Below are 27,629 nucleotides of genomic sequence, written 5' to 3' on the forward strand. Positions count from 1 at the left end.
GCACTTCTCTTCTGCTGCACTTCAGTCATCTCAAACTTCAAGTAAACAACTACATAAAACAAAATCAACAAAAGAAACCCCACATTGCCAAGATCAGGAAAAGCAAGCCCTGGGGACACCTGAACATCCTGCACAAGGGAGCTCCAGCTGACAAAGGCAGAATCCTGACTGCAAAGATTTTAATAGGAAAAGTAAAACAGGGAAAAAGCAAATGAGAGGGAAACAGAAACAACAGAAGGCTGGGATCTGTGTTTGCTTCCAGTGGACAAAGAAATGGGATTCTAACTGCTTTTAACTCTGAAAGTGCTGTGTGGAACTGAGCACAGCTTCACCACTTGCACCAAGGGAAATCTGTTATCATTTCCCAGCTGCAGCACAAACCAGCAGCCCAGGAGAGCAAAGAGAATTCATTGCCCTCCCTCTCTGCATGCTGTGAGAACAACAGGAGCTGACATCTTGCTCTCAGTGATTCTATTCTCAGTGGCAATCCCCTGTCAGCTGCTGGCCACCCAGAGTGGCACATCTCCTCATTCCTGCTTCTAGTATCATAGGATCAGTCAGGGTTGGAAGGGACCACAAGGATCATCCAGTTCCAACCCCCCTGTCATGGGCAGGGACACCCCACACTAGATCAGCCTGGCCAGAGCCTCAGCCAGCCTGGGCTTAAACACCTCCAGGGACAGGGCCTCAACCACCTCCCTGGACAACCCATTCCAGGGCTTCACCACTCTCATGGGGAAGAACTTCCTCCTCACCTCCAGCCTGAATCTCCCCACCTCCAGCTTCATTCCATTCCCCCTAGTCCTATCACTACCTGAGATCCTGAGCAGTCCCTCCCCAGCCTTCCTGTAGCCCCCTTCAGAATGGGATGAAATGGACTGGAATGGGATGAGATGGACTGGAATGGGATGAGATGGACCTTTGAGATCATCCAGTCGAACCCCTCACCCAGCACCATCTAATCAACTAAACCATGGCACCATATTTAAAAGACTTCTCAAAATCCCTCTGGGTTTCAATGCCACAACTCCCAACATAATTTAGAGGAGGTTCCCCCACCCCCACTCCCCCACCTCAGTCAGACACCCAATCCATCAGAAGGAACATATGGGGTAAGCTTAGAGCTCTGCAGAGATCACTGATGGGGCAGGGGATGGGGCAGGCTTTCCAAAGCCCCACTGTGCTGCAGTAACTTCCATTGCTTTCTTAGATAGTGGCTTTTGGACCAAGGCATTTCAGATCCTTACAACCAAACAGCATTTCAAGCAACAACTCAGCACTGAGTTTTGCAGAGTGTTCAGTACTGAGTTTTGCAGAGTGTTTAGTTGACTGTTTATGACCTGCTGCACAAAAATGAAATTGTTTTGTACTAATTTGGGTGCACATCAGTTCCAACAAACTGCCACAATTAGTGCTGGAAAAGCCAGCAGGGCAGAGTGCTAACAGACCTGAGCAGAGCAGCTCCACTCCTCCCAGCTGCTTGGGTACTGGGAAAAGATGATAGGCTGGGAGTAAACAGCAGCGAGGACAGCAGGCTGACAGCTGGTAGCCACTGCAGGAGATGCTGGATAAAGCCCCCAGCTCTCTGTGTGGAGCTGGTGCTACACTTCACAGAGCTGTTCGCTGCCCAGTGCAGAAACACAACGGTGTTTGTACCCCAGAACAACGAGGAGAACAGAAGTGATGTCATTGAAAGTCCTTCCCCCCCTTCACACATTTCAGCTCACACAGCAGATCTGTGAGACTTCTGAGGAGTTTAACTAAATTCCATGGTCAGAAACAGCCTCAGAGCCAGGACAAGCAGGGATGAGCCAGGCCTGTGTGGATCCCATGGATGTGGAACTCCAGGCTACCACCAGAGGCATTTCACTGCCGCAGGAGGAGTGACGCTGAAATTCCTGAGAGCAGCCAAAGAAATTGGCTCTGCAGTGCCATAAAATTCCAGGGGCACCACTTATGAGCACAGCCAGTCCGAGGCATTTAGCTCAGGAATGATTAATCACAGTTGAATCAGCCTTTTGTTTCTTTCCTGCCATTTCAGAGCCCTTTCTAGTATTCCATCTATCTGAAGTCTGGCCATGCCTTGATACCGAAGGAGACTGCTTGAAATAGTTCCATTTACTTTGGCCTGTGTACAAGTCTGGATAAAGATTTCAGTCAAAACACCTCTTCACATCACAGAATGGGCTTCAACCAGGACACAGAGATAACACAGCAAGAAGGCTCAGAATTTGCTACCCACTTCAAAGCCCACCGATAGCTGTTTCCAAGCTCAGCGGAGAGGCTTCGGGGAAAGCAGAGCACTGACCATAACAAGGGAGCAGAACAAGCAACCATAACTGCTCCAGCTGCTGTCTTTGCATGCAAACATTGACACTGGAAAGAAAACCCAACCACAACTCAGAAACCCCAGAAACTCACAGAGAAAACATCACCAACAAACCCCTTGCAGTACCAGACCCCAGAAGAGAGCTTGATGCAAGGCCGGCAGAGGTCTGAAGGGCAAATACGCAGCAGCAAGTGCCCCAGAGCGTCTGCACCAGCAGCACAGCCCCACAGTGTGCCACCCACCACAACTCTGATGGAAGGAACAGAGAGCTTCTCCAAGAGTTCAGCAGTGACTGGAAAATGGGAATTTAGTAAGAGAGGCATGGAGGAAAATTTGTAGCTTGGGAAGCTGTGGGCTGAAACAGACTGAATGTTAGCAGAGGGGGCAAAAACACCCCCCCAGGAGCCTCTCAAGGCCTCTCTGCTACAGCTGCTTGCTGAAATGGGTTCCTTGATTCCTGTAACTCAATAATTAAGTTTGTAAACAAGTGGCTTTAGCTGAAAGGCATTCCAAAGTACAGCACTTCAGAGTGGCTGAGAGCAGCCAGGCAGAGAGGGACCTGGGGGTGCTGGTCGATGGTAGGATGAACATGAGCCTGCAGTGTGCCCAGGCAGCCAAGAGGGCCAATGGCATCCTGGCCTGCATCAGGAACAGTGTGGCCAGCAGGAGCAGGGAGGTCATTCTGCCCCTGTACACTGCACTGGTTAGGCCACACCTCGAGTCCTGTGTCCAGCTCTGGGCCCCTCAGTTTAGGAAGGAGGTTGACTTGCTGGAACGAGTCCAGAGAAGGGCAACAAAGTTGGTGAGGGGTTTGGAGCACAGCCCTGTGAGGAGAGGCTGAGGGAGCTGGGGTTGCTTAGCCTGGAGAAGAGGAGGCTCAGGGGTGACCTTATTGGTCTCTACAACTGCCTGAAGGGAGGTTGTAAACAGGCAGAGGTTGGTCTCTTCTCCCAGGCAGCCAGCACCAGAACAAGAGGACACAGTCTCAGGCAGCGCCAGGGGAGGTTTAGGCAGGAGGTTAGGAAGAAGTTCTACACAGAGAGAGTGATTGCCCATTGGAATGGGCTGCCTGGGGAGGTGGTGGAGTCACCATCACTGGAGGTGTTCAGGAGGAGACTTGATGGGGTGCTTGGTGCCGTGGGTTAGTTGTTTGGGTGGGTTGGATTGGTTGATGGGTTGGACACGATGATCTTGAAGGCCTCTTCCAACCTGGTCTGATCTATTCTATAGTTTGTAAACAAGTGGCTTTAGCTGAAAGTCATTTCAAAGTACTTCAACAAAATAAGCAAGCCTGAGCCCAACACCATCCCCAAATGCTTCCTTTGTCCCAGACTAAGTGCATTCTGAAGAAGACTTTGCCTCTTAGAGTCCTGGAAAAGCTTCCAGGAGACTCTTTACCAAGGTAGGAACCACCACATCTGACAGAGCCCAAGAAGTTTCACCACAAGGTCATGAATTCCTCTGAAGAACCATTTTAATCTTGTACTACCCCAACCCACCCTGACAAAATAACTAAATGATGGAGCACAGCCACTGGTGAAGGTTTTGCAGGGAGGTTTTCCATACTGCCACAGTCAAAAGGACCACAGAAACCCTTTTGTCTCAGATTAATGTAGATTTTCTTTTACCAGAACATACATATGCATGGGGACAAAGCTAAGAGAAGCTGGGAACCAAAACCCAGCTGAGTATTGCAACATATTGCCTTGCCCCAGCCTAGGTAACCTCCCCAGCACTGCGCTGTGTGAAAATGACTTTGCAAACAAACCTAAGCTGCTGGGGAAAAGGAAGGGAATGGGGAGTCAAAAGCAACCTTGATTCTGAAGGACTTTTGTAATCAGGCCCAATCCAGGGGGTTGGATATTCCTTAACCATTTACCTTCCTGTCTTAAAATCCAGGATTCTCCAACTCTGCCACTGAGCCACACCAATCCTGGCTTTAAGATCCTCTTCCAGGGATTCCACTGCATTAGACACTATTTGTGTCCCAAACTGTTATCATTTGTGGAACTACAACTCTTCAGGTGGAAAGGCCACACACAGACCTCCAACAACACAATCTCTGCCAGTTCAGCCCCTGACCTGCTCAGAAGTGGCTGAACACACTCAGCAGCTGCACAGTGCAGTCCTGCTGCAGGCAACTGGAGTGACCTTCTGGTCTTAAAGGTGACTCCTCATAGAAACCTTCTAGGACAAAGACACAGAAAGTATTTCAAGAGCTGCATAATGAGCAAAACAAGCATCTTAGCAACCTCACTGGAAAAAACAAACTACTTCAACAAAATCTTCTGTGGATGCCTTGGACCTCCTCAGAGCACCCAACAGAACACAGACCCCCCCTGGACCTGCAGTGGGGTGTCCAGCTCAGGATTTTTCAGCACAGGGAAGATGTGAATCTGCTGAAGCAGGTCCAGAGCAGGCCAGAAAAATTACCAGAGAGTTTCAGCACCTTCTGCTGTGAGACCAGGCTGAGAGAGTTGAGGGTGATCAGCCTGGAGCAGAGAAGGCTTCAGGGAGCCCTTAGGGTGGCCTTTCAGCACTTCAAGGGGGACTGAAGGAAAGATGGGGACAGACTTTGTAGCAGTGCCTGTTTGACAGCACAAAGCTTTAATCTAAAAAGGGGCAGACTTAGAGCAGGACTAAGGAAGGAAATTCTTTACAACTGAAGTGGTGAAACCCTGGCCCAGGCTGCCCAGACAGGTGGGAGATGCCCCAGCCCTGCAAACATTCTAGGTCAGGCAGGACAGGGCTCTGAGCCCTGTGTTCTGATTGGGGATGTCCCTGCTGACTGCAGGGGGGTTGGGCTAGATGACCTTTGGAGGTCCCTTCCAACCCAAACCATTCTGTGATTCAGAGATCTGATGCTCCTACATGCAGCCCAGATGTCTGCATATGTGATGCCCTAGCAGCAGTGCTTCAAGGAGAGATGTTTGACTCTCCTGTTACAACCACAGAGAGTCAGAATCAAGGAGAGAGCCCTACAGTTGGCACTCCAAGGAAGTCCCCCTGCAGAACAAGGCTCTAAGGCTTGCTGTTGGGTATCTGTGCCTCCAGCCCAGCAGTCATGTATGTTGAAATCCAAACCACCCAGCTATGGCCTCAAGTGCACAGCACTGATGCAGCCCTGGCCTGCAGTGTAACAGTTCATTGCACAGATCCCCAGTTACTCCAGCCAGGTCTTGGACAGCAGGCTGAGTTTCACTCCATGCAAAGTGTCAGACTCCTTAAATCAACACCATGAAGTCACTGCTCCTCACACATCCCAGTTCATCAGCCGTCCCCCCTCAGTCAGCAGGAAGGGAGACAGCTGCACAGTACAAACCTATAGCTCTGTGCTTCCATCAAAAAGCCCCAAACAGAACTGTCAGCTTAGGCATTTCCTCTGCTCACAGCCTGGGACTAGGAGGAGGAAAACCTCCAAGACTTCCAGAAGCCTGCAGCTTCCCTGTAAATACATCTAGCATGCATCTGTTCCCACTGAAACACTGCTGTGATGCTGTCCCTAGCCACCACTTCCAAACATCCTGGGACAAACAATTGGCAAAGAAAATCACCACTGGTTAGCTCTTCACCTCCTTCCTCCTATTGAATTTGCTCACTTGACAGTTTAACAACAGCTACCTATAACCTGTCATTCCTCCACACTAACATGAAGGGAAGGGAGCCTCTGACATCTCTATTTTACTGGAATAAAACCTTCAGTGGGTGATTCTCTGACTTTCTTCCCTCAAATTCATTCCATTTCTTTGGCCAGCAGCTGCAGATAATGAGCTTGAGTTAGCCAGGGAGAGGAAGGAGGGACAAACACCTTCTAACAAAAAGAAAGGGAGGGATTTGTTATGTTTGGAAAGCTGAATGATTATGGATGCTTGCAGTGTGGGCCACAACAAAGCTGAATCACAGAACTGTCAGGGCTGAAAGGGACCTCAAGGATCAGCCAGCTCCAACCCCCTGCCATGGGCAGGGACACCTCACACCACAGCAGGTTGCTCACAGCCACATCCAGCCTGGCTGCAAAAACCTCCAGGGATGAGGCTTCTACCACCTCCCTGGGCAACCTGTGCCAGGCTCTCACCACCCTCATGGGGAAGAGCTTCTTCCTGATACCCAATCTGAATCTCCCCTCCTCTATCTTGGATCCATTCCCCACCTGCCTCCAGTCCTATCACTCCCTGACACCCTCAAAAGTCCCTCCCCAGCTTTCTTGTAGCCCCCTGCAGATCCTGGAAGGCCACAAGAAGGTCTCCTGGGAGCCTTCTCTTCTCCAGAATGAACAGCCCCAACTCCCTCAACTCCCTCAGTCTGTCCTCACAGCAGAGCAGCTCCAGCCCTCTGCTCATCCTCGTAGCCAATCTCTGGACATCTTCCAGCACCTCCAGATCCTTGCTGGAACAGAGGCTCCAGAACTGGCCCCAGAGCTCCAGCTGTGGTCTCAGCAGAGTGGAGCAGAGGGGCAGAATCCCCTCCCTGCCCCTGCTGGCCACACTTCTCCTGCTGCAGCCCAGGATGTTTTTTCCCATACAGTCATCACTTTGATGAGCCTCACAATTTTTTAGCTCTTTGAAAGCACTGCAGATGGTTAACACCCTGAAGACTAAAGAAAGAAATCCCTGCAGCTCTCCCTCCAGACTCCCTGAGCTCTCTCCTCTTTCCACAGGATTGCCAGAGAGCTGTGGTTGTGTGTAAGTGCCTGTCAGCGTTCAGCACCCTGGGATGCATCACATTGCTCCAAAAGCAGTGACACATCTGCACAGAAAAGGTCCCACAGTCACAAGAGCCAGCACACACAGAAGGGAGACACCCAAGGTTAAACTGAGGTCAAGGCAACAGGGCTTACAAAGGAGCTCTGGTGACAGATTGGTTGTTCTGTGGATGCTCTGCTCCTGGCTTCAGCAACCTGCTACCTGGCTTGAGGCTGTTGCTAAGGTAGCTCCTCACTGGTTTCAGCAGCTGAGCAAATCCCCTAACTCTAACAAGAAGAAGCAAAGCAGCAAAACCCAGGAGCAGCCAAGACCATGGAGGGTCTTATCTTATCACTGCCTACAGTCACTGAGCAACAGAGCCACAAACACAACCTGAAATAGAGAGGACTGGAGTCTGCTGGACACTGTGCTGTAAACATGAGATAGTCAGGTACCCAATGACAAACCATTGTCTCACAGCCTGCAAAACCTCTCCATGTGAGCTGCTTTGAAGCCAACTTGTAATAAATACCACATGCAGCTGACCTTAAAAGAAGTTTAACCCTAAGCCAAGTCAAATAGTAGCCAACAGTCAAATTTAACCATGTAAAGGCCCCACTTACATCCAAGCTGACAACTAGAGAAGATGATATTACTGAGAGCACTGTCAACTGATTTGATTAACAGCACACTGTGGAAATCAGTCCAACCACACTTTACCTTGTATCTCATTTTGGGGCAGGAATGGATGTAGAAACCCATGTAATAAAAGCAGAGCTCAGGAGCCTTCTCGTGGAGTTGCCTGGTAAAAGCAATTTCCCTGTGAACAGGAAAGGAAAGACAGATTGCTTTAGAACACAATCCCTTGCACTCATGTTGCCTCTTCCCAGTTTACAGCTCTTCACTTATTTCAGATCACTAGACTTCAGGCAAAGAAAAAAAGAAGAGAAGAAACTCAAAATTCAGGCTGAAAAAGATCCCAAAGGCAATAAAAGGCAAAATTAGAGCTTAGTAGAAGCAAATGCAAAGCACCAAGTCAGACTTAAGCAGCCTTTCATTCTGCATCTTGGCTTGACTTCAAACACAGACAGAAGTGACTGAGAGTCTCCAACAGATTTCTTGCTACTATTGATGCTGCAGCAACCTGGCCCAGGCATTGCACACAGAGGCAGGAACATGGCTCAGGAAAAGAACATAGCATCATAGGATCAGTCAGGGTTGGAAGGGACCACAAGGATCATCCAGTTCCAACCCCCCTGCCATGGGCAGGGACACCCCACACTAGATCAGCCTGGCCACAGCCTCAGCCAGCCTGGGCTTAAACACCTCCAGGGACAGGGCCCCAACCACCTCCCTGGACAACCCATTCCAGGGCTTCACCACTCTCATGGGGAAGAACTTCCTCCTCAGCTCCAGCCTCAATCTCCCCACCTCCAGCTTCATTCCATTCCCCCTAGTCCTATCACTGCCTGAGATCCTGAGCAGTCCCTCCCCAGCCTTCTTGGAGCCCCCTTCAGATCCTGGAAGGCCACAATGAGGTCACCTGGGAGCCTTCTCATCTCCAGACTGAACAGCCCCAACTCCTTCAGTCTGTCCTCACAGGAGAGGTGCTCCAGCCCTCTGCTCATCCTCCTGGCCCTGCTCTGGACACCTTCCAGCACCTCCACATCCCTCTTGTAATAGGGGCTCCAGAACTGGAGGCAGTACTCCAGGTGGGGTCTCCCCAGAGCTGAGCAGAGGGGGAGAATCACCTCCCTTGCCCTGCTGGCCACACTTCTCCTGCTGCAGCCCAGGATCTGGTTGGCTTTCTGGGCTGCAAGTGCACACTGAGAGCTCCAGGTGAGCTTCTCCTCCCCCAGCACCCCCAAGGCTCTCTCCTCAGGGCTACTTTCCAGCCAGTCACTGCCCAGCCTGGATTTGTGCCTGGGATTGCCTCCAGCCAGCTGCAGGACCCTGCCCTTGGTCTTGTTGAACCTCCTGAGGTTGGCTTGTGCCCACCTCTCCAGCCTGTCCAGCTCCCTCTGGATGGATCCCTTCCCTCCAGCTGTCTGCTGCACCACACAGCTTGGTGTCATCAGCAAACCTGCTGAGGGTGCACTCAGTGCCACTGTCCCTGGCACCCACAGAGATGTTGAACAAGCCTGCTCCCAGGACTGATCCCTAAGGGACTCTGCTTCTCCCTCGCCTCCACTGGGACATGGGCCCATGGACAGCCACTCTCTGGGTGCAAAGATGCAAATATGAGCTTCATACACATGGTCTCTGAGATGTGGCATGAAGTTAAGTAACTCTACCCTTGCATGCAGGTTGTCCTGCACTTGATTAAAACAAGTATCTCAAAAACCTGCAACACTATAGGGAGAAAACAACAACAGCCAACAATAAAACAAACAAACCTCCAAACTATTAGCTTTGCATTTAAACAAATCTCTTCAGCACCCTTTCCAATTGGAGTGGACTCCCTGATGGGACAACACAAAGACTCAAAGTGAACAGCCAGTGAAGTAAACACACCATAATGAAATGAGGTAAAAAATGTGCTCCAGCAGCAAGCCTCACCATGGGCAAGAGGATGCACGTGGGAGCAGAGCTAGCTTGCTTAGAACTCCAGCCAGTGTCCTCACCTGCACTGCAGTGAGATGCCAGCCCCACTCCAGGCAAGGTTTTATTTGAGGGGGCCCAAAATATCCTTCTCATCCTCCATCTGCTTGCAGCAGGAGCAGCACTGAGGAGTCACTCCATGGCATAACACACATCCACCTGCTTCCTCTCCAGCTCAATGTTTCCTGTGGAAAAGGGACTACAGACTTGCAAATACCTTCCAGTAAAGCTTCCAGTTATGAGACTGAAAGGTCAAGGTGAGAGGCCTTGAGCACAGCCCTGTGAGGAGGGGCTGAGGGAGCTGGGGGTGCTTAGCCTGGAGAAGAGGAGGCTCAGGGGAGACCTTCTTGCTCTCTACAACTACCTGAAGGGAGGTTGTAGACAGGTAGGGGTTGGCCTCTTCTCCCAGGCAATCAGAACAAGAGGACACAGTCTCAAGCTGTGCCAGGGGAAGTTTAGGCTGGAGGTGAGGAGAAAGTTCTTCCCAGACAGAGTAACTGGCCATTGGGATGTGCTGCCCAGGGAGGTGGTGGAGTCCCCATCCCTGGAGGTGTTCAAAAAAGGACTGGATCTGGCACTTAGAGCCATGGTTTAGTTGTCAGGAGGTGCTGGGCAATAGGTTGGACTTGATGATCTCTGAGGACATTTCCAGCCTGGTTGATTCTATGATTAGATCTGAAGAGCTGCAATGGCTGTTAGTGCTGGGCAAGAGCAGGCAGCTGGTGAGGAAGACTTGGACTCGTTGCATCAATACAAAACTCAGACTTTGTATTTCAGTGCTGCATAACCCAGTTCCAAAATCAACTCAGCCATTTGTCCTCCACCCAAGCAGAGGTTATGGATCCTGAGCCTGCCTGCTTTCCATGACTCGAGGCTGGAGGGTGAAGGTTTAATGTTTCCCTGCCAACAGGAGCGAGACTCGCCCGCTAGTTCTTGAGCAATTTTTCACTTTGGTGATACTTGGATCCTTCACAAGTAGCTGCTTCTCCCCTCCTCCTTCACTTACATGCCTACATCCTGCGAGTGAGCTCCAAATCCCAGCCTTTCTACAGCTCAGCAGCAAAACTTCTCCATGTAGCATGAAGTGGAAGTGACAGCACTGCAATGCAGTTTAACCTCCTCAGAGTAAAATTGGCAACAGCTTTGAAGGTATCAGGTTCCTTTGCAACTTCCTAAAGCCTTCCTACTTCTTTTCATTTGTTATTTTTTCCTCTTTTCAAAAGAAGGAGGAGGAGGCAGGCTCCCTCTAAGGCTGCTGGGAACTCATTTTTCTTGCCTGGAGTGCTGCAGAATCTATAAGCTGCTTCCTCACTAGTGGAGCCACACACAGACACACACAGACATGCACACGTGTTGTGCCTAACAAGTTTGGTATTTATTGTGGAGAAAACTTTAAGTCATTCCAAGCCTTGAGAAGGATGGCTTGTGTCAGCTGCACAGGATGAGGTCTTCTACACAAATACTAACAAACACCTCTCAGGGGGACTCAGTGTGTTAAGCTGTGTGTTCACCTTGCACGGGAGGAACACAACCAACCAACCATCAGCCCAGCTTCAAGTATCTAGCATATCTAGTAGAGAGCCTACAAACCTAGACCTGTAACAGACAGAGGAAAGAATCATCTCTAAAAATCACAGAAGTTGCAACTTTTCCCCCTGCATTTTTCAGTTCTGATTGATTTCCTCAAGCTGTGTGCTGGTTTGAGCCAGAACAGAACTCATCCTCTTCAGTGAAGATGAGCTGATCTCCCCTTCTCCACTCTTCGGTGAATAGAGAGGGTCTGTCACTTGCTGAAGCAGCCAGCCCAGCCCTAACCCTTAATAAATCATTGAGTGCTTCAGAAAAATGATTAACTCAGAGTGTTTCAGACAGAGACCTCTGGAGATACCACAGCAAGAGTGCCATTCATCACAGGATACTTCATGTAAACAGAGAAGCCAGAAAGCTGAGAAGCAAATGGACATGCCCAAGTAGCTGCACTCTTTCTGCTCTCCTTCTAAAGGTGATGGAATCCTAAAATGGCTTATGGGAGAGCAACAGTAACTGGCAGTTTAGCATCCAAGTCTCATCCAGAGTGAAAAGCATTACTCACTACTCCTACTGTTCTGCAAGGCTAGGCTGATGGTTCATTTAAGGCTTTGAAATTCAGAGGATGACTCTCCCCGGCAGCCCTTCAAGACCAAGCTAATGAGATTAACATGACTGCAAAACACACTTAGTGCTAGTGCAGCAGGAGACTGCTCATTCAGAAGACAACAGGTTTTAGGTACTCTTTTATTTATGAGCTCCATCTGCACACAACTATAAAAGTGATTCATTTCACTGGGTGACTGGGCTAAGAAAAAGGTCAAGGGAGAAATTATTTCTATTCAAAAGAAAAGGAAAAAAGGGGGGGGAGGGGCTTTTCCTGCTGAAAGCAAGCAATACTAAATTACTTTCAGGGGCAATAAAAAGTTGGTGTTTTGTTTCTGAGGGGGTTTGGGAATCCTTGAAAACATTTAGCTAGCTGGCAAGACACATTCCCAGTCAAGGGTGGCAGTTACAAATCTACCTGCAATGCAAGTAACTGTGGAGAAGTAAAAGGAAGGGAACCTCCCCCACACAAATACTTTGCTAGAGATGGTGCTACCAGTGTGAATTCAGACTGGGGAGGAAAGCCCAAGCCTCAGAACAAACAGTGAGAGCTGACAGTGGGGCTAAGCAGGCAATAAAACCATCCTCTTACCGTAGCGCGGAGTAGACTCCCAAAGACAAGAAGGAGTAGTCTGGGTCGTAGTACAGGTAGACAGAGGACACACAGTAGGGCAGGATATCAATCACACCAACAGCAATTATCTTCCCATCCAGCCAGTACTGCTGGTGGAAAGAACCATAGCCACATTCTGGTCCATCTGGTGCACTCTCTGCCTGCGTGAAAACAAGAGCGGGATGTAACTGCCTGCCAGGAGGGCTTCCAGCAAGCAAAGTAGGTGAGAAATCATTTTAAACACACAAGTAAACACCCTGGGAAATCACTCCTGCTCTCCATGACCAGAGAAAGGAAAAAAGGCATTTGAGAAGCAGGGCAAACAATGGTAGCTCATGGTATCATTTTCAACCTGCACTCTACTCATAATCCACAGACTCCATACATCAGACATCCCAAACACAGCTCTGCATACAGCCTCTGCCACCTGGCACTCATAGCCCTGACATGATAAAGAACTTGATTCATCAAGTTGTTCATGCATTACTACATGCAATGCAGATAGCCTTTAATTTGACTGACTTACTCTCCAACATGAGGACCAGACCAGACCAGACCTTCAAGACCACTGTGTCCAACCCATCAAACACCACCACCTAATCAACTAACCCATGGCACCAAGCACCCCAGCAAGTCTCCTCCTGAACACCTCCAGTGATGGTGACTCCACCACCTCCCCAGGCAGCCCATTCCAATGGGCAATCACTCTCTCTGTGTAGAACTTCTTCCTAACATCCAGCCTAAACCTCCCCTGGCACAGCCTGAGACTGTGTCCTCTTGTTCTGGTGCTGGCTGCCTGGGAGAAGAGACCAACCTCTTCCTGGCTACAACCTCCCTTCAGGTAGTTGTAGAGAGCAATGTCACCCCTGAGTCTCCTCCTCTCCATGCTAAGCAACCCCAGCTCCCTCAGCCTCTCCTCACAGGGCTGTGTTCCAAGCTCCTCACCAACTTTGTTGCCCTTCTCTGGACACACTCCAGCAAGTCAACATCTTTCCTAAACTCATCTAACCCAACCTCCCTGGCATGGGCAGGGACACCTCTCAAAAACTGCTTGTGAAGACCATTTGTAAAAAGAACTAAACAGTGTGCTCTGTGTGAGGCTGTTCACTCTTTATGCCCAACAAAACATCTTTTACCTAACAACCTGAAACTGTGCTGCAGCAGAATCTGGGGAAGGTCCTCCTCCAGCAGCCCACACGAGAATGCCCTCTGCAAAACCACTGCTGTTGTGTGCTGTGGTTTTGGATGTGCATTCAGGGCTGCCTCCAGACAGGGTAGAGCACCCAGAGCCAGAAAGTGATGCTTCAGACAAAGAAGAAAATGATCTCCTAATTTCAAGTGCATTACACAAGCAATTGTGGCATGCCCTGCTCACTCCCACGTCAAACTCCGCTCTAATCCTGAATTCCACTGCCCTCAACTTAATTCTCCATCTAGTCATGTTGTGCTCTGCATTGCCAGGGCTTCAGAAAGCTGCTTCTCACTCAATAAATCTGACAGTGTTGCCTACTCTCACCAACTGGTTTGCATTACAAGGACAGGAGGTGGGTTTAATCAAGGATTTTGATACAGTAGCCCAGGCTGAAGAGATGATGGGCAGGAGAAGGCCTTCTAATCGGTACCACGTGTGTCAACAGAAAGCAGGCACGTGAGGAAAGAGCACTTCAACTGCCTTACCCAAGCAGCAAGCCCCAAAACCAAGGGCACACAAGAGCAAACATTTGCATTTTTGGACAGTTGTAAAGCAGAAACCTGGCTATGGAGCCACAGACAGTGGCAGAGTGAAACAGCCAAAGCTTTGGGAGCAAGATCTGCAGCACACAAGCTGCTAGGCCTGGATACCAAGACGTCAGAATCACAGAATCAGTAAGGTTGGAGAAGACCTCAGAGATCATCAAGTCCAACCTGGCACCCAGCACCTCCTGACTAACTACACCATGGCTTCAAGTGCCACATCCAATCCCCTCTTGAACACTCCCAGGGAGGGTGTCCCAGCAGCAACATCCCTAAGTATCTGTTTCTTACTGTCCACTATATGAAACTTGAGGGCTCTGGAAGAAGCAAGCAAAGCAAAGCATCCCCCACAGCAAACAACATGGGGGGAGAGCTCTGGCAACCATCAGCATCCTCCTAAGGTGCAGAGAGCAGCTTCTCCACCACTCAGCTCTTGGCTTTTGCATCTCACTGCTGATGTGGCAGTGGCCCCCACGAACTCCTACACAGCTCAGCATCAGGAGAGTGCTGAGCAGGCAGATCCTGATGTCCCCCATTTACCACATGACCTGTGCAGGTTAGGCCTGGCTGCAGCCCCTGAGGACTGACTTAAACTGAGCTTGTTCTCATTCAGGTAAAGGTTACTGAGTCAACACTTAGGGTTTCATGCAATAGCCTCAGCTTTTCAGCAGAGCCCAAGGAAATCCCATGGTCAGTAGTGAAACTTTCAGCCCACTAAGGGATCTCAGCTAGTTTTATCTCAGCACAGGTTAAGTTGTCTTCTCAGCTACAAGGGTGCAGCCAGTGACAGGAAAAAAAATGAACCATCTGCAAGCCAAGGAGGGGTTTGATTGGTAATAGAATGCAGACTGGCTGCAGTAGGCTTCAGTTAAACCAGATCTGCTTTCTCTGTCAAAACTTCACCATACAGGGTTTAATGAATGTTGAAAGAGAGAGCCTAAGCTAACATGGAAAAGATTTTCACTCCAAGTCTCTGAAGTTAAATGAATGCTGTGGCTGTGTGTGACCCACCAGACCTCTGCAGAATGAAGTATTAGCAGCAGTTAAGAATATCTAGTAAAGCACAAACTGCAGCTCTTTGTCCTGATCACAAGAGGTTGTGCTCTGTAACAGACAGGACCAGCACAGTGCTGATGTCAGCAAGCTGTTCAGGGCTCTCCATCATGCTAAGCAAACCACAACTTTCATAAAGTCACATTTTCCTTCTCCTTAGAAGAGCTTCACACAATGGAATCCTCTGTGATGCTTCTAAGTATTGTGCTCTCTCCACTCTCTCAAATACTTGGCTCCCATGATTTCATAGAATCACAGAATGGATCTCCACAGGTCCAACCCCCTCTGCACTCAGCAGGGACATCCCCAACTGGATCAGGTTGCCTAGAGCCCTGTCCACCCTCACATTGAATATCTCCAGGGATGGGGCTTCAACCACCTCCCTGGGCAACCTGTTCCAGTGTTCCACCAGCCTCAGGGTAAGGAACCTGTTCCTAACATCCAATCTAAATCTGCTCTGCTCTGAAGCCATTGTCCCTGGCCCTGTCTCTACAGGCCTTTGCAAACAGTCTCTCTGCAGCCTTCTTGTAGCCCCCTTCAGGTACTGGCAGGCTTCTAGGAGGTCTCCCTGGAGCCTTCTCTTCTCCCAGGCTGAACACCCCCAGCTCCCTCAGCCTGGCCTTGTAGCAGAGGTGCTCCAACCCCCCAAGCATTTTCCTGGCCCTCCTCCAGACCTGCTCCACCAGCTCCCTGACCTTCCTGTATTGAGGGCTCCAGACCTTGGACACATCACTGCAGCTGAGATCTCACCAAAGAATTACCTCTCAGGATCTGCTGACCAGACATCTTTTGATGCAGCCCAGGCTGCCAGTGGCCCTCTGGGCTGCAAGCTCACACTGTCTGCTCCTGTCCAGCTTCTCATACACCCCCAAGTCCTATTCCACAGAGCTGCTTTCTATCACCTCATCCCCCAGTCTCTATTGATAGTGAGGATTGTTCCAGCCCAGGTGCAGAACCCTGCACTTGTTCATGTTGAACCTCATGCCTCATCCAGGCAATTTGATGGCAAAGTGGTCTGGAATAGGAAAGGTTTTCCTGAAGCAGGGTGCAGGATTTCACACTCCTGATGTGTCCACCTGGCACCATTATTGTCAAAGGTAATGCAAAGGTGACATCAGGTGAGCAAAGCCCACCAGAAAGGGCTTACCTTGCCTATCCAAAATCATACCTTGGCCCTGGAATCCATCCAGAAGGATCCACTTAATCCAAATGAACAGCTGGCATTCATGACTTCTTATGTTCTGAATGTATGGCAAGAGCCACAACACCAAGAGACCAGTCCAGGACACTGGCTTCAGCTCCTACTGTTGTGCTTCTTTCCATACAATGAAAACTGTTTTCTCCCCAGTGTCCAGACTCAGTAATACAGAGGCAAAACAACCTATTCCATCACATGACAGTCCTACCTCTGGCTTCACACTGTGCTGGCTGATGGCTCCAGGAACACATTTGACTGCTCATGTTTTATAGAGCATCATTAACACTGCACTATTTAATAGGGGCTGGTATGACACATTGCCCCAGTTAGCACATCTCAGGGTACTGAACTGCTTGTAAGTGAACTCCAGTGATGGTGGGAGCACTCACTTCTCTTCAAAGCACATTCTCTTTACCTTCAAGAGATGTTTTACCATGATGACTCCAGTGATGATGGAGATTCTCCTTGCTCACCCATGTGCCAGAGCAGTGTGCCACTGGGGAAGGCCCTGCACACCTACTGACCCCAGCTGGCTCCTGACCATACTGACTGCGTCAATTCTTTTGCTCTGGATGGTTTCATGCAGTTTCTTGTTTTGAACTTCTCCATTTTCCCCTCTGCTGTGGATGGATGGAGGGAGGAGAATGGTAGGAAATGCATCTTGTGTAACAAAGGAGGCAATAAAAGCCAGGAAACCCTTGACTTCTGCACTCCAGTGGAAATCATTTGCCAAATCAGCGAGGTGATTCATTCCAGCAGTTCCCTTCCCAAAGGCACACACACACAACCTACCAGATGGTAGATCTCTATCTCTTGGTTAGTAACACATTTCCCTTCCAGTACTACGTCCTCCTTTCACTAGGGATTAGAGGAGATGCTGTGAAAGCAGCCTCCAAGCCCCACCTCTGTCAGCAGGGAGCCTGCACTGCCTGCTTTCACCTTTAAAGAAGTCAGAATGGATCCTCCCAGGAAAAAAAAAGAGGCCAAGAGCATCCTGGCTGCAGCAGGCAGAGTCTGCCTGCAGTCTGAGGGAAGTGAGCCCTCCTCTCCACTCTGCCCTGGTGAGGCTGCCTCTGCAGTGCTGGGTCACCAGTACAAGAAGCACACAGACTTACTGAGGCAAGTCTGTAACCATCATGAAGCTCACAGAATGGTTTGGGTTGGAAGGGACCTTAAAGATCATCCAGTTCCAAGCCCCCTTCCATGGCCAGGGACACCTCCCACCATTCAGAGCTGCTCAAAGCCCCATCCAGCCTGGCCTTAGACACTTCTGGACTCAGAGCCTGCACAACATCTCCTGGCAACCTGTTCCAGAGCCTCATCACCCCCCCAGAAAAGAACTTCTTCCTAATATCCAGTCCTAATCTGTCCTCTTTCACTTTGGAACTGTTACCCCTCACCCTACCACTACACTCCCTGATAAGGAATCCCTCCCCAGCTTTCTTATAGGCCCTCTTAAAGTATTGAAAGGCAGCAATGAGGTCTCCCCAGAGCCTTCTCTCCTCCAGGCTGAACAATCTCATTTCTCTCAGCCTGTCTTCACAGCAGAGGTGCTTCAGCCTGCTTTCTGGCCTCCTCTGGACTCACTCCAACAGGTCCATGTCTTTCACATGTTGGTGGTCCCACAGCTGAGCACATTTGAGGCAGCTGGCCAGAGAGCCTGCTGAGTTTCCATCTATGGTCCTGGAAAACCTGCTCTAGCTGACCCTGCTTAAAGCAGAGGGGATGGACCAGGTGATCTCAGGATATTTATTCCAGCCCAGACACTTCTGTGCTGCCAGTAAACCAATTCAGTGTGTCAAAATGTAAGACAATATCTACAGAGGGAACTGCTGTACCTTCCTGGGCAAGAGCAGCATGGGAGCTGTACTGTCCCAGTGAGAGCAAGCATGCAGTGCTAAAAGAGGAGTAAAGCTGTGAAGACTTCACCAGAGACTTCAGCAGCAAAGATCTGCAGGATCACCATGGAGTGTGGTGCCTAAGCCACTACAAGGAGAGGAAACCAATTTAAAAAGGCAATTTGCCAAGGGCATAGGAAATGAAGTGCCAACACATGACTATTGACAGAATGGGAAGCAGCTCACTTCCCTCCACACTGGATCTGTTCTGCTCTCCACACTGCCAGGTGAAGCACTGAAGACTGAACAACCCTGCAGCAAACTGAGCTGATGATTTAAAAGTACTGAGGGTGGGTAAACCAGGGCTGAGTGCAAACATCTACATAAAGATCTCTTTATACCAAATGATTGGAAAGGCAAAGGAAACATCAGATGTCCATAAATCCATAGAATGACAATGCATGGGGTGTAAAATACTGCCCTGTGCACATCTAAAACAATGGTTAGGAGTCAGCAGCTGTCTCAGAGAAGATGCTTTTGAGAACAGCTTTATGAAGCCATCAATTTCATGCCTAGCACCAGGCAAGACAGAAAATGACTAGAGAGTAATTGGGGACAGACTGCAAACCAAGGCAGGATCATCAGGCAGTTGTGTAATGCCATGGCACATCTGAGTGCTGAGCCTTCCTCCAAGTTCTGCAGCAAGATGACACAGAGCAGCCTGGGAAGGACTAAGGTAGAGCTGACTGTTAGTGAGGTCAGTGCAGCCCCCGGCTCAGAACATCCCCTCCCCCCTACCCCACTGAGCACCAAACAGCAGGACCCAGCCCCGGGCAGGCTGCATTCTCCCAGAGCCCTGCTTGCATAAACACTCCCGACCTTGGCAGCAAGAGGGGCAGGCTCACTCTGGGTTTTGGCTAGGACTCCTGCATGGCATTCCCCTACACTGGGCCATTATGACCACACCTCCCCAGGCACGGGGGGTTTGCAGCCGAGGAGTGGTGAACCGGCACAGAATCCTAGAACGGTTTGGACTGGAAGGGACCTCCAAAGGTCATCCAACCCAAACAGCTCAGACCAACCCCCTGCACTCAACTAGATCAGGTTGCCCAGAACCCTGTGGAGCCTCACCTTAAAACATCTCCAGGGATGGGGCCCCAAGCACCTCCCTGTGGGCAAACTGTTCCAGTGTTCCACCACCCTCATGGTAAAGGTTTAAACAGAGCTTCTCAAATGGAAGGATGAATAAAACAACCCCCAAACAATTATCCTGTTTACAGCTAGAAAATTGCCTGGGTTTCTGCTACTACACACTGCAAGAGTTTTGTCAAAACTATTCATTTTTTGTGCCAGAGCCCAGTGCCAAACCAGAAACTAAAAAAAAAATGGGAGGGGAATAAAAAGAGACAAAAAAGAGTTTGAGGGCTCCTGCTCTCAGCACCACCAAAACCAGAGGAATCACAAAACGACAGATTGAATCTTGCAAGGTTTAAATGGTATTTGGAATTCTTTTTTGCCCAATAGAATAAACAGCCTCCACACTGCTGGGCTGGCTTGTGGCAGAATAAAGAATTCCAGGAATCCCTTGGCCTCTGCTACGCAGCCCCCTTTCATTTAACTTCACCTAATTGAAGCCATCTGCAGTGGTGCCACACAAAATTTCATTCCAGCTTCCAAAGGGCAATAAAAAAGTGCCTGCAAGGAAACAATGCTGGTACAAAGCTGGCAGGGCAGTGAGCATCAACATCTACCTAGCCCTGCAAAATTAAGAGTGTAATGGCAGTCTGCTGCCCCAGTTGACGAGGTGATAAAAGCCCTTTTCCTATAAAGCCTAATGAGCTCTATTACTCTTCAGCTTTCAGGAATGTAAAGGCCAGTGGGCTCAGCAAAGAAAACCAACAAACTCTCCACACATGGATTCATTCAAACTGCAACCTATCAAATTCCTGCTGTAATTACTATAACCTGACAATTTCATTACAGTCAGGCGGTTCTTAACTCTTTGGGGCTAGCAGGGCGGGCAGCAGGAGGAAGCCACGGCGCTTTGCATACCTGAAACGGGGCAACAGCAGCTCTCCTGAACTTTGCACTCGGGGTGCAGTCAAATGTGAGCTCAGCAATCTGCTGTTTTCTCTCCCAGACATAAATCAAGCAGAGAAAGGCACGGCGCTTTCTGCTGCAGGGATGTCAACTCCCCTCCCAGCGCCTTATCCGGCAAGGGAAACCGCAGGCTCCTTTGAGAGCTCACTGCTACCTTCCCTGCTGGTCAGTGACGATGCAAGCACAGTAAAATCCAACTGTACCACCCGTGCCATAATGGTTTGCTGTCCACAGAGAGGAAAGGCAGGAGCCCGCAGGCAGAAGGAGCACCTACCTCCAGGGGCGAGTCGCAGAGGAAGCGTGTGAACTGCAGCGGGCCGGCGCCGCGGAGCGCGCACCCCCGGGGACAGGGCCGACGTGCAAGGCAGAGAAAGAACAGGGTTAGCACCACTCCGGGGCACAGCAACGCCCGAAGGCGCTGTCAAAACCAGAGACTCGAAAAACATCGGCGGAGTGGCAGAGTTAACATCTCCACAGGCCCACTCCCACGTTCTGAGCAGCACAGGCAGATCTAATCACTAACTACAGCACCCCAACAGCTTCCCTTGGTGAAAGGAGAGGTTTGTTTCAAACGTGATGTGAATTATCCCCTTGCAAGGATCACACATGGCCCTTCCCTGGGACTGCCTGCAACAGGGAGTCTTTTCCCACCCTTCCACTGGCACCTGCCCCCCGCTACAGCAAGCTTAGGGCCCACATCTCTCCCAATAGGAACTGACTCAAACCTCTTTACGTGCAAAACCCTAAGCAAGTCTGCTTTAAGGCTAAAGGAGAAGGAGGAGGAAACAAACATGTTCAACAACAACAAAAAATCAACTTCCTGAAAGTGCAAGCAGAGCCTTTACTCCATGAAAAATGAGGTGCTGCAGATAACCACAGAATGGTTTGGGTTGGAAGGGACCTTAAAGATCATCCAGTCTCAACTCCCCTGGCACGGGCAGGGACACCTCCTACTCGACCAGGCTGCTCAAGGCCCCATCCAGCCCAGCTCTGAACACTTGCAGGATTGGAGCCTCCACTGTGGAGGACAGAAGAACTTCTTCCTAGTGTCCAATAATCAACCCAAAAGGTGAGGGTTTAAACAGCTGGAGCTTAGTCAAGATTCTAAGAGTAATGCTGTATTTGTTTACCACCACTTACTTGTTTGACACAAACACTCCCTTGGTGGTGGATCCCACATGAAACACGTCACAAAGCTCTGGGAAGTAAACTAATTTTGAACAAAGGGATGGTTTAGGGTTAAATAATTTGTTTCACTCCCTCCTGGTTTAATAATTTAGTAGCTGCCAAAGAACAGCAAAGAGGAACTTCCTATGAGTTTGATAAAGAGAACACAGATGAACACCTACAAAAACCTGGCTGCTGTCAGGAATTCCATCAATTGCTGAGATGGAAGAAGCCTCTTCTAATTAAAGGGAAATAAAACATAAAACCAACATTTTAAAAGGGTTGATTGCTTGTCAGTTCTGCCATTTTTTCCCCCAGGGAAGAGGAAAAGAGCAAGAAAGGCAACACTGAAAAGTGCCTGCATCCAAGGGCAGGAGATTGAACACATCCAAGTGCCAGGTTCTGCACATTGGCCACAACAACCCCAGGCAGTGCTACAGGCTGGGGTCAGAGTGGCTGAGAGCAGCCAGGCAGAGAGGGACCTGGGGGTGCTGGTTGATGGTAGGCTGAACATGAGCCTGCAGTGTGCCCAGGCAGCCAAAAGGGCCAAGGGCATCCTGGCCTGCATCAGGAACAGTGTGGCCAGCAGGAGCAGGGAGGTCATTCTGCCCCTGTACAATGCACTGGTTAGGCCACACCTCGAGTCCTGTGTCCAGTTCTGGGCCCCTCAGTTTAGGAAGGAGGTTGACTTGCTGGAAGGTGTCCAGAGAAGGGCAACGAAGTTGGTGAGGGGTTTGGAACACAGCCCTGTGAGGAGAGGCTGAGGGAGCTGGGGTTGCTTAGCCTGGAGAGGAGGCTCAAGGGTGACCTTATTGCCCTCTACAACTACCTGAAGGGAGGCTGTAGATAAGCAGAGGTTGGTCTCTTCTCCCAGGCAGCCAGCACCAGAACAAGAGGACACAGTCTCAGGCTGCACCAGGGGAGGTTTAGGCTGGAGGTTAGGAAGAAGTTCTATATAGAGAGAGTGATTGCCCATTGGAATGGGCTGCCTGGGGAGGTGGTGGAGTCACCAGCACTGGAGGTGTTCAGGAGGAGACTTGATGGGGTGCTTGGTGCCATGGGTTAGTTGTTTGGGTGGGTTGGATTGGTTGATGGGTTGGACACCATGATCTTGAAGGTCTCTTCCAACCTGGTTTACTATTATTCTATTGTTATTATTCTATTCTATTATTATTATTCTATTGTAAATTGCTGGCTCAGGACCAAGTCCCACCTAGAGCCTGGCTAAATAAAACATCACCTTTTGGGCGGGGGTTTTTCAGAAGGTGCCATAAGCATATTGCAGAAATGAAAACCCAGCCTCTGGTGCAGGCAGAGGGCTGGCTGGCTATGCACACATTAACTGGACCACTCTGACTCTAGCTCAAAGTGAACACAAACTTAAGACCCCACCTCAGAGAAGTTTAATGCAATTGTAGCATTTGTCTTGATTTGGTGGATAGGGAGAGAGAACAAGAGCAGGAAAACAACACCACAAGAGCAGGACAAAAAAAAAACCAACACAGAAAATAGTTCACAAAAGGGAAAAAAAGGCAATTCAAAGGTTGAATTATGATCCCATAATAAAAAGAGAGTGAAATTCCTGTGCTGCCAGGGCATCAGTCCCTACACCCAAGCTTCAGAGAAACAACCCATGTGTGATTCATTTTCATCTCAGAAGACCCCCAGTAGTTCTTCCTCTGTAACTTTAGCTTTATGGTGCAAGCTAAAGCCTATGGGTGAGAAAACTGAGCCAAAGACACTTCTCAAATGCTTCTATCCACCCCCCAGGCTCTGCTATACAATCCCCTGGCTGTTTAGAGGTAAGGGGGCACTTTTCAAGTGTACCTGAGCAGAACTGCTGCTTGCTGAGCAGTTATCTACTGCTACAGCTATTCTATACTGGTGTCTGGAAAAGAAATGCTCCACTGCACTCCAATTTGTGTCACAGTCTTATGGGGACAGAAACACTGCAGGTCTGCTTGCTTTTCTAAAGCTAAACTCTGGCTAGGATTAAAATCTCACACACAGAGAATCCCAGGATGCCAGCTTGGAAGGGACCCCAAGGCTCATCTGGTCCAACCTTCCTAGGTGATGGTGCAGTGTAAAGGAGCTGGCTCAGCACCCTGTCAAGCTGAGTCTTCAAAGTGCCTAGAGGAGGAGATCTGACTGCTGCTCTTGGGAGATGATTCCCATCTTACTGGTTCCAAAATTTATTCCAATTTTTAGATCCCAGCATCTCAGGGGAGGTCTGAAACCTGACTTCCCCTGCTTTGAAAAACACTTGCCATCAAAGTTCCACACAGGCTGGCATGGGATTGTCTGGATGCCTAAGTTCTTTGGCTCTTGCAGACACTTAAAGAGTGAAACCCCTGAATCCACAGCACTGCCATCATGAGTGCCACATCAGCAAGCAAAAGCAATCAGGCTGATACACAAGTAGCAGATTGAAGTCTTAAAGTCAGCAGTATCAGAGATCAGAAACACAGCATCAGAATGACAGAGGCTGGAAAGGACTTCTGGAGATCACCTTGGCCAACCCCCTGCCAGAGCAGGCTCACCTAGAGCTGGCTGCACAGGATAGCATCCAGGTGGGTTTTGAATGACTCCAGAGATGGGGACTCCACCACCTCTCCAAGCAGCCTGTTCCTGGCCCTCACCATAAAGCAGCTCCTCATGTTTTGATGGAGTCTCCTATATTCAAGCCTATGTCAGTTGCCTCTTGTCCTGCCACTGGGCACCACTGAAAAAAGCCTGGCCTCATCCTCCTGGCAGCCACCCTCTGAGCATGTACAAGCATTGATAAGGTCCCCTCTCAGTCTCCTCTTCTCTAAGCTAAAAGGTCCCAAGTTCCTCAGGCTTTCTTTGTAAGAGAGATGTTCTTGTCTGTGAGCAAATGGCAGTGAGCTGCTCTGCCCTGGCCACAGCTCCTGAAGAGCCCATCAGCAGTTTAGGGCTGCCACCAACCAAAACACTACAGAAGAGCCATTTCAAGGGCATTATAAAAACATGTGGCTGCCAAGGCAAGAAGGTTAAACACACCCACAAAGGCTCCTGCCTGCTTTAAGCACTCCCTCACTAGCAAACAAAACCAGAGGGAATCAGGTGAGAGAGCTAAACCTTTGCAACTGGCTGCTGATGGCAGCTTTGGAATGGATCAGCACTGTGCTCCCTGGCATTTCCCAGCCTGCTCACTCACTTTCCTCTGTTGGTTCAAGGAACTTCCTGGGAGGCACTAAACCCATTACACCTACATTTCAGTCTCTTTTTTGTTTGCACCTTTTCCAACAGTGTCTCTTCTGTGCCTTGCAACATTCCTTCCTTCCAAGACAAATATTGAGTTAGGCACAAAGCAAGGAGAGGGCCGGGCTAGCTGCACAGGGGGAACAGACACACACTGGCTACAAGCTTGTCACGGCAGACACTCCAGGAAAGCTGAATGAAGCAGTTGCTTCAGAAGGTCTAAACAGCCACAAACTGCTCACTCCTGCTCTTCCTGGAAACTGCTGTAGAATTGTCATGATCTTTTATGGAGATGTTGTCTAACTGGTGGGGCTGCCACATAGCTGCTCCTGGTCACACTTCAGCCACAGTTCTTATGAGACAGACTGCTGGAAAGAAGATTTAAAGCTTAAAAATTGTGCTAATAGATCAGGGGTATTGTATCTGTGCTTTAAGCTACCGCCCAGATCAATCATGAAGTTCACTGGAGAACAAGTAGGAAGGAAATAAAACTATGCTTACATTTAACCTGACTCCACTTGGAGGGCTGGGGCAAATCTCAAGCCCCCAACACAAGCCATGGGACTGTTAGAGCAGGTCCAGAGGGGGCCATGAAGATGATCAGAGGGCTGGAGCACCTTTGCTATGAAGACAGGCTGAGAGAGTTGGGGTTGTTCAGCCTGGAGAACAGAAGGCTCCAGGGAGACCTCATAGCAGCCTTCTAGGATTTGAAGGGGGCCACAGGAGAGGCGGGGAGGGACTTCATACAAAGGCATAGGGTGAGAGGAGGAGGGGTGATCCCTTCAAACTGGAAGAAGCTTGGTTGAGGTGAAATATTAGGAAGAAATTCTTCCCCATGAGTGTGGTGAGGCACTGGACCAGAGAAGCTGTGGAGGCTCCCACCCTGGAGGTGTTCAAAGCCAAGCTGGATGGGGCCTTGAGCAACCTGCCCTAGAGGGAGGTCTCTGTGTCTGTAACAGAGGGGTAGGAATTAAGTGATCTTTAAGGTCCCTTTCAACTCAAACCATTTTATGATTCTACCATTTTGGATCTGAGATAAAGATCCATCCACCACACTTCCAGAAAGGGCACAGTAATACACAGAATGTGACAGACACTAAGGGATCCTTGCCTCAGAGGTCCCAAGGACAAGCAGTTTAGGGCCCTGGCTAAGCAGCCTTGGCTCCATTAACAGTGAAACACCTATTTCCCATACTTGAGCCTTACCTCATCCAGGAGCTTTACAACCTGCTGAGGTTCCCCCTAATTCTTCTGCTTTACTCCAACAACTCTTTTTAAGACAAGAGAACCCTTACTGGAACAGTGCCTGGCTGTGCATTTACACAGCAGCCTAATGAGGCTGTGTGTTCCCACAGAGCAGAGCTGAAGAATCAGTTCTTCCACAGCCAGTATGATGAAGCAACCTTTAATTAGAAAAATCATTGACTGTGTTTTTTCCTCAGGACACCAATTACATGCCATAAAAAAATGCTGACAAATACTCTTAGGTGCCAGCAGTTTTGCATAACTTCAGTACTCGACTGAACCCTGAAGCACAGAGACAACCAGGGCAGTTTTGAAGATGAAACCCTCCACCAACTGACTCAAAGGCTTTCTGAGAAGGCTGAGAAAATCTCCAAGGGAGGATCAACAGACAGCAGACAGACTAAGAGAAAAGGCAGCACCAGGGGTTGAGAAGCCTGTGCAGAGAAGCAGCTGCAGCTTCCATGTCAAGACACAAACTGATTTGAAGCTTTTCCATTTGCAAGCTGAAGTGGTTTTAATTCCAGGAGCAAGAAGATACTCAAAAGAGGTTGTTCCTGGAGTATGAAGTGAATTTGGCAGCTGGACAAGACACCTCTGCCGTACCAAACCCTCTGCTTGCCAAGGAGGGCAGCACTGCAGAGAGCGACGATGCTTCCGTAACAGAGGCGAAGTTCCATCGCCCCAGGGGTAACAACAACTCTGGGACTTGGAAAAAACACTTCATTCCACATCAAATTTTGCCTCTGCTGTTTATTAGAAGGCTGAATGCCAAGAGGCTGGAGCCAGGCTGTGCTCAGTGATGCCCAATGATAGCACAAGAGGCAGTGGTGGGAGCTGGGGCATAGGAAGTTCCATGGAAACAGAACAGGCTGCCCAGGGGGTTGTGGAGGCTCCTCCTCTGCAGATACTCCAAACCTGCCTGGATGCATTCCTGTGTGATCTGCTCCAGGTGACCCTGCTCTGGCAGGGGGGTTGGACTGGATGAGCTATCAAGGTCCCTTCCAGCCCCTAACATCCTATGATTCAAAGTCACTGTCTCAGCCAGGAATCAATGCTGCACCACCAAAATGCATCACAGGGCTCTCCCCAGCGAGACCTCAAACCAGGCTGGTTTCTAGGAGCACACAGTATCCTCAGTGCCACTGCAGCCTCCAGAGATGTTGCAGAAGAAGAGTTGAGAGCAAGGCAAAAAGGCAATTCAGAAAGGATTGACCATATTGGAGGGCACTACACCACCAGCTAGCACAGGTCTCGAAGTGGAACTAAGCAGCCTGCTCAGAAGTGCAAACACATCCTTGGTGTCAAGGATTTCATAGGTTCCCTGTCCTGACAATAATCTGTTGCCTTTTCTCATAAAAGCAAGATGAAGAACCTTGCACACATTGCATAGGTGCAAAAGGGAGGCCTTCTTCCACACTCCTTCAGCAGTCACCAGCTTGAGGCTTCACATCTTTCGTTACTCCTGTGAACTGCTTTACAGCTTTCCTCTGGACTGTTGTTTCCAAACAATCACCAAACTTCTCAGTCCCCTCCCCAAGCTGCCTTTCAACACAATCAGCTGAATATGAGCTGGTCTAGCAGCTAATACAGGCAGACAGCATACTGTAACACCAAAAATACATTCAAAACCAAACCCCCAGTTGTTAATGTGTTCCACAGCGCTTTTTGTTGGATCCTGGATTTAAAGACAGGCAGGATTCTGAAGAAGAAGTGG

The 27,629-nt window shown here is 49.5% G+C and overlaps 1 protein-coding gene across 6 annotated transcripts in view; it reads right to left on the reverse strand.

Moving 5' to 3' along the window:
* ATE1 (arginyltransferase 1) overlaps nucleotides 1-27,629 on the reverse strand; it is a 94,647-nt gene that overhangs the window by 48,999 nt on the left and 18,019 nt on the right. For 5 of the 6 annotated variants that reach the window (XM_068140399.1, XM_068140400.1, XM_068140395.1 and 2 more), the window contains 3 exons: nucleotides 20,556-20,588; nucleotides 12,338-12,519; nucleotides 7,732-7,831 (listed from right to left, as the gene is read on the reverse strand). In XM_068140399.1, the coding sequence (XP_067996500.1) occupies nucleotides 7,732-7,831; nucleotides 12,338-12,519; nucleotides 20,556-20,588 (315 nt within the window). The remainder of the gene's footprint in view (nucleotides 1-7,731; nucleotides 7,832-12,337; nucleotides 12,520-20,555; nucleotides 20,589-27,629) is intronic. The other variant, XM_068140398.1, reaches the window with a different exon arrangement.

The sequence above is a fragment of the Melanerpes formicivorus genome, unplaced genomic scaffold (assembly GCF_026170545.1).
Source record: "Melanerpes formicivorus ecotype bairdi unplaced genomic scaffold, bMelFor1.0.p_v2 SCAF_6, whole genome shotgun sequence".
Taxonomy (NCBI): Eukaryota; Metazoa; Chordata; class Aves; order Piciformes; family Picidae; genus Melanerpes; species Melanerpes formicivorus.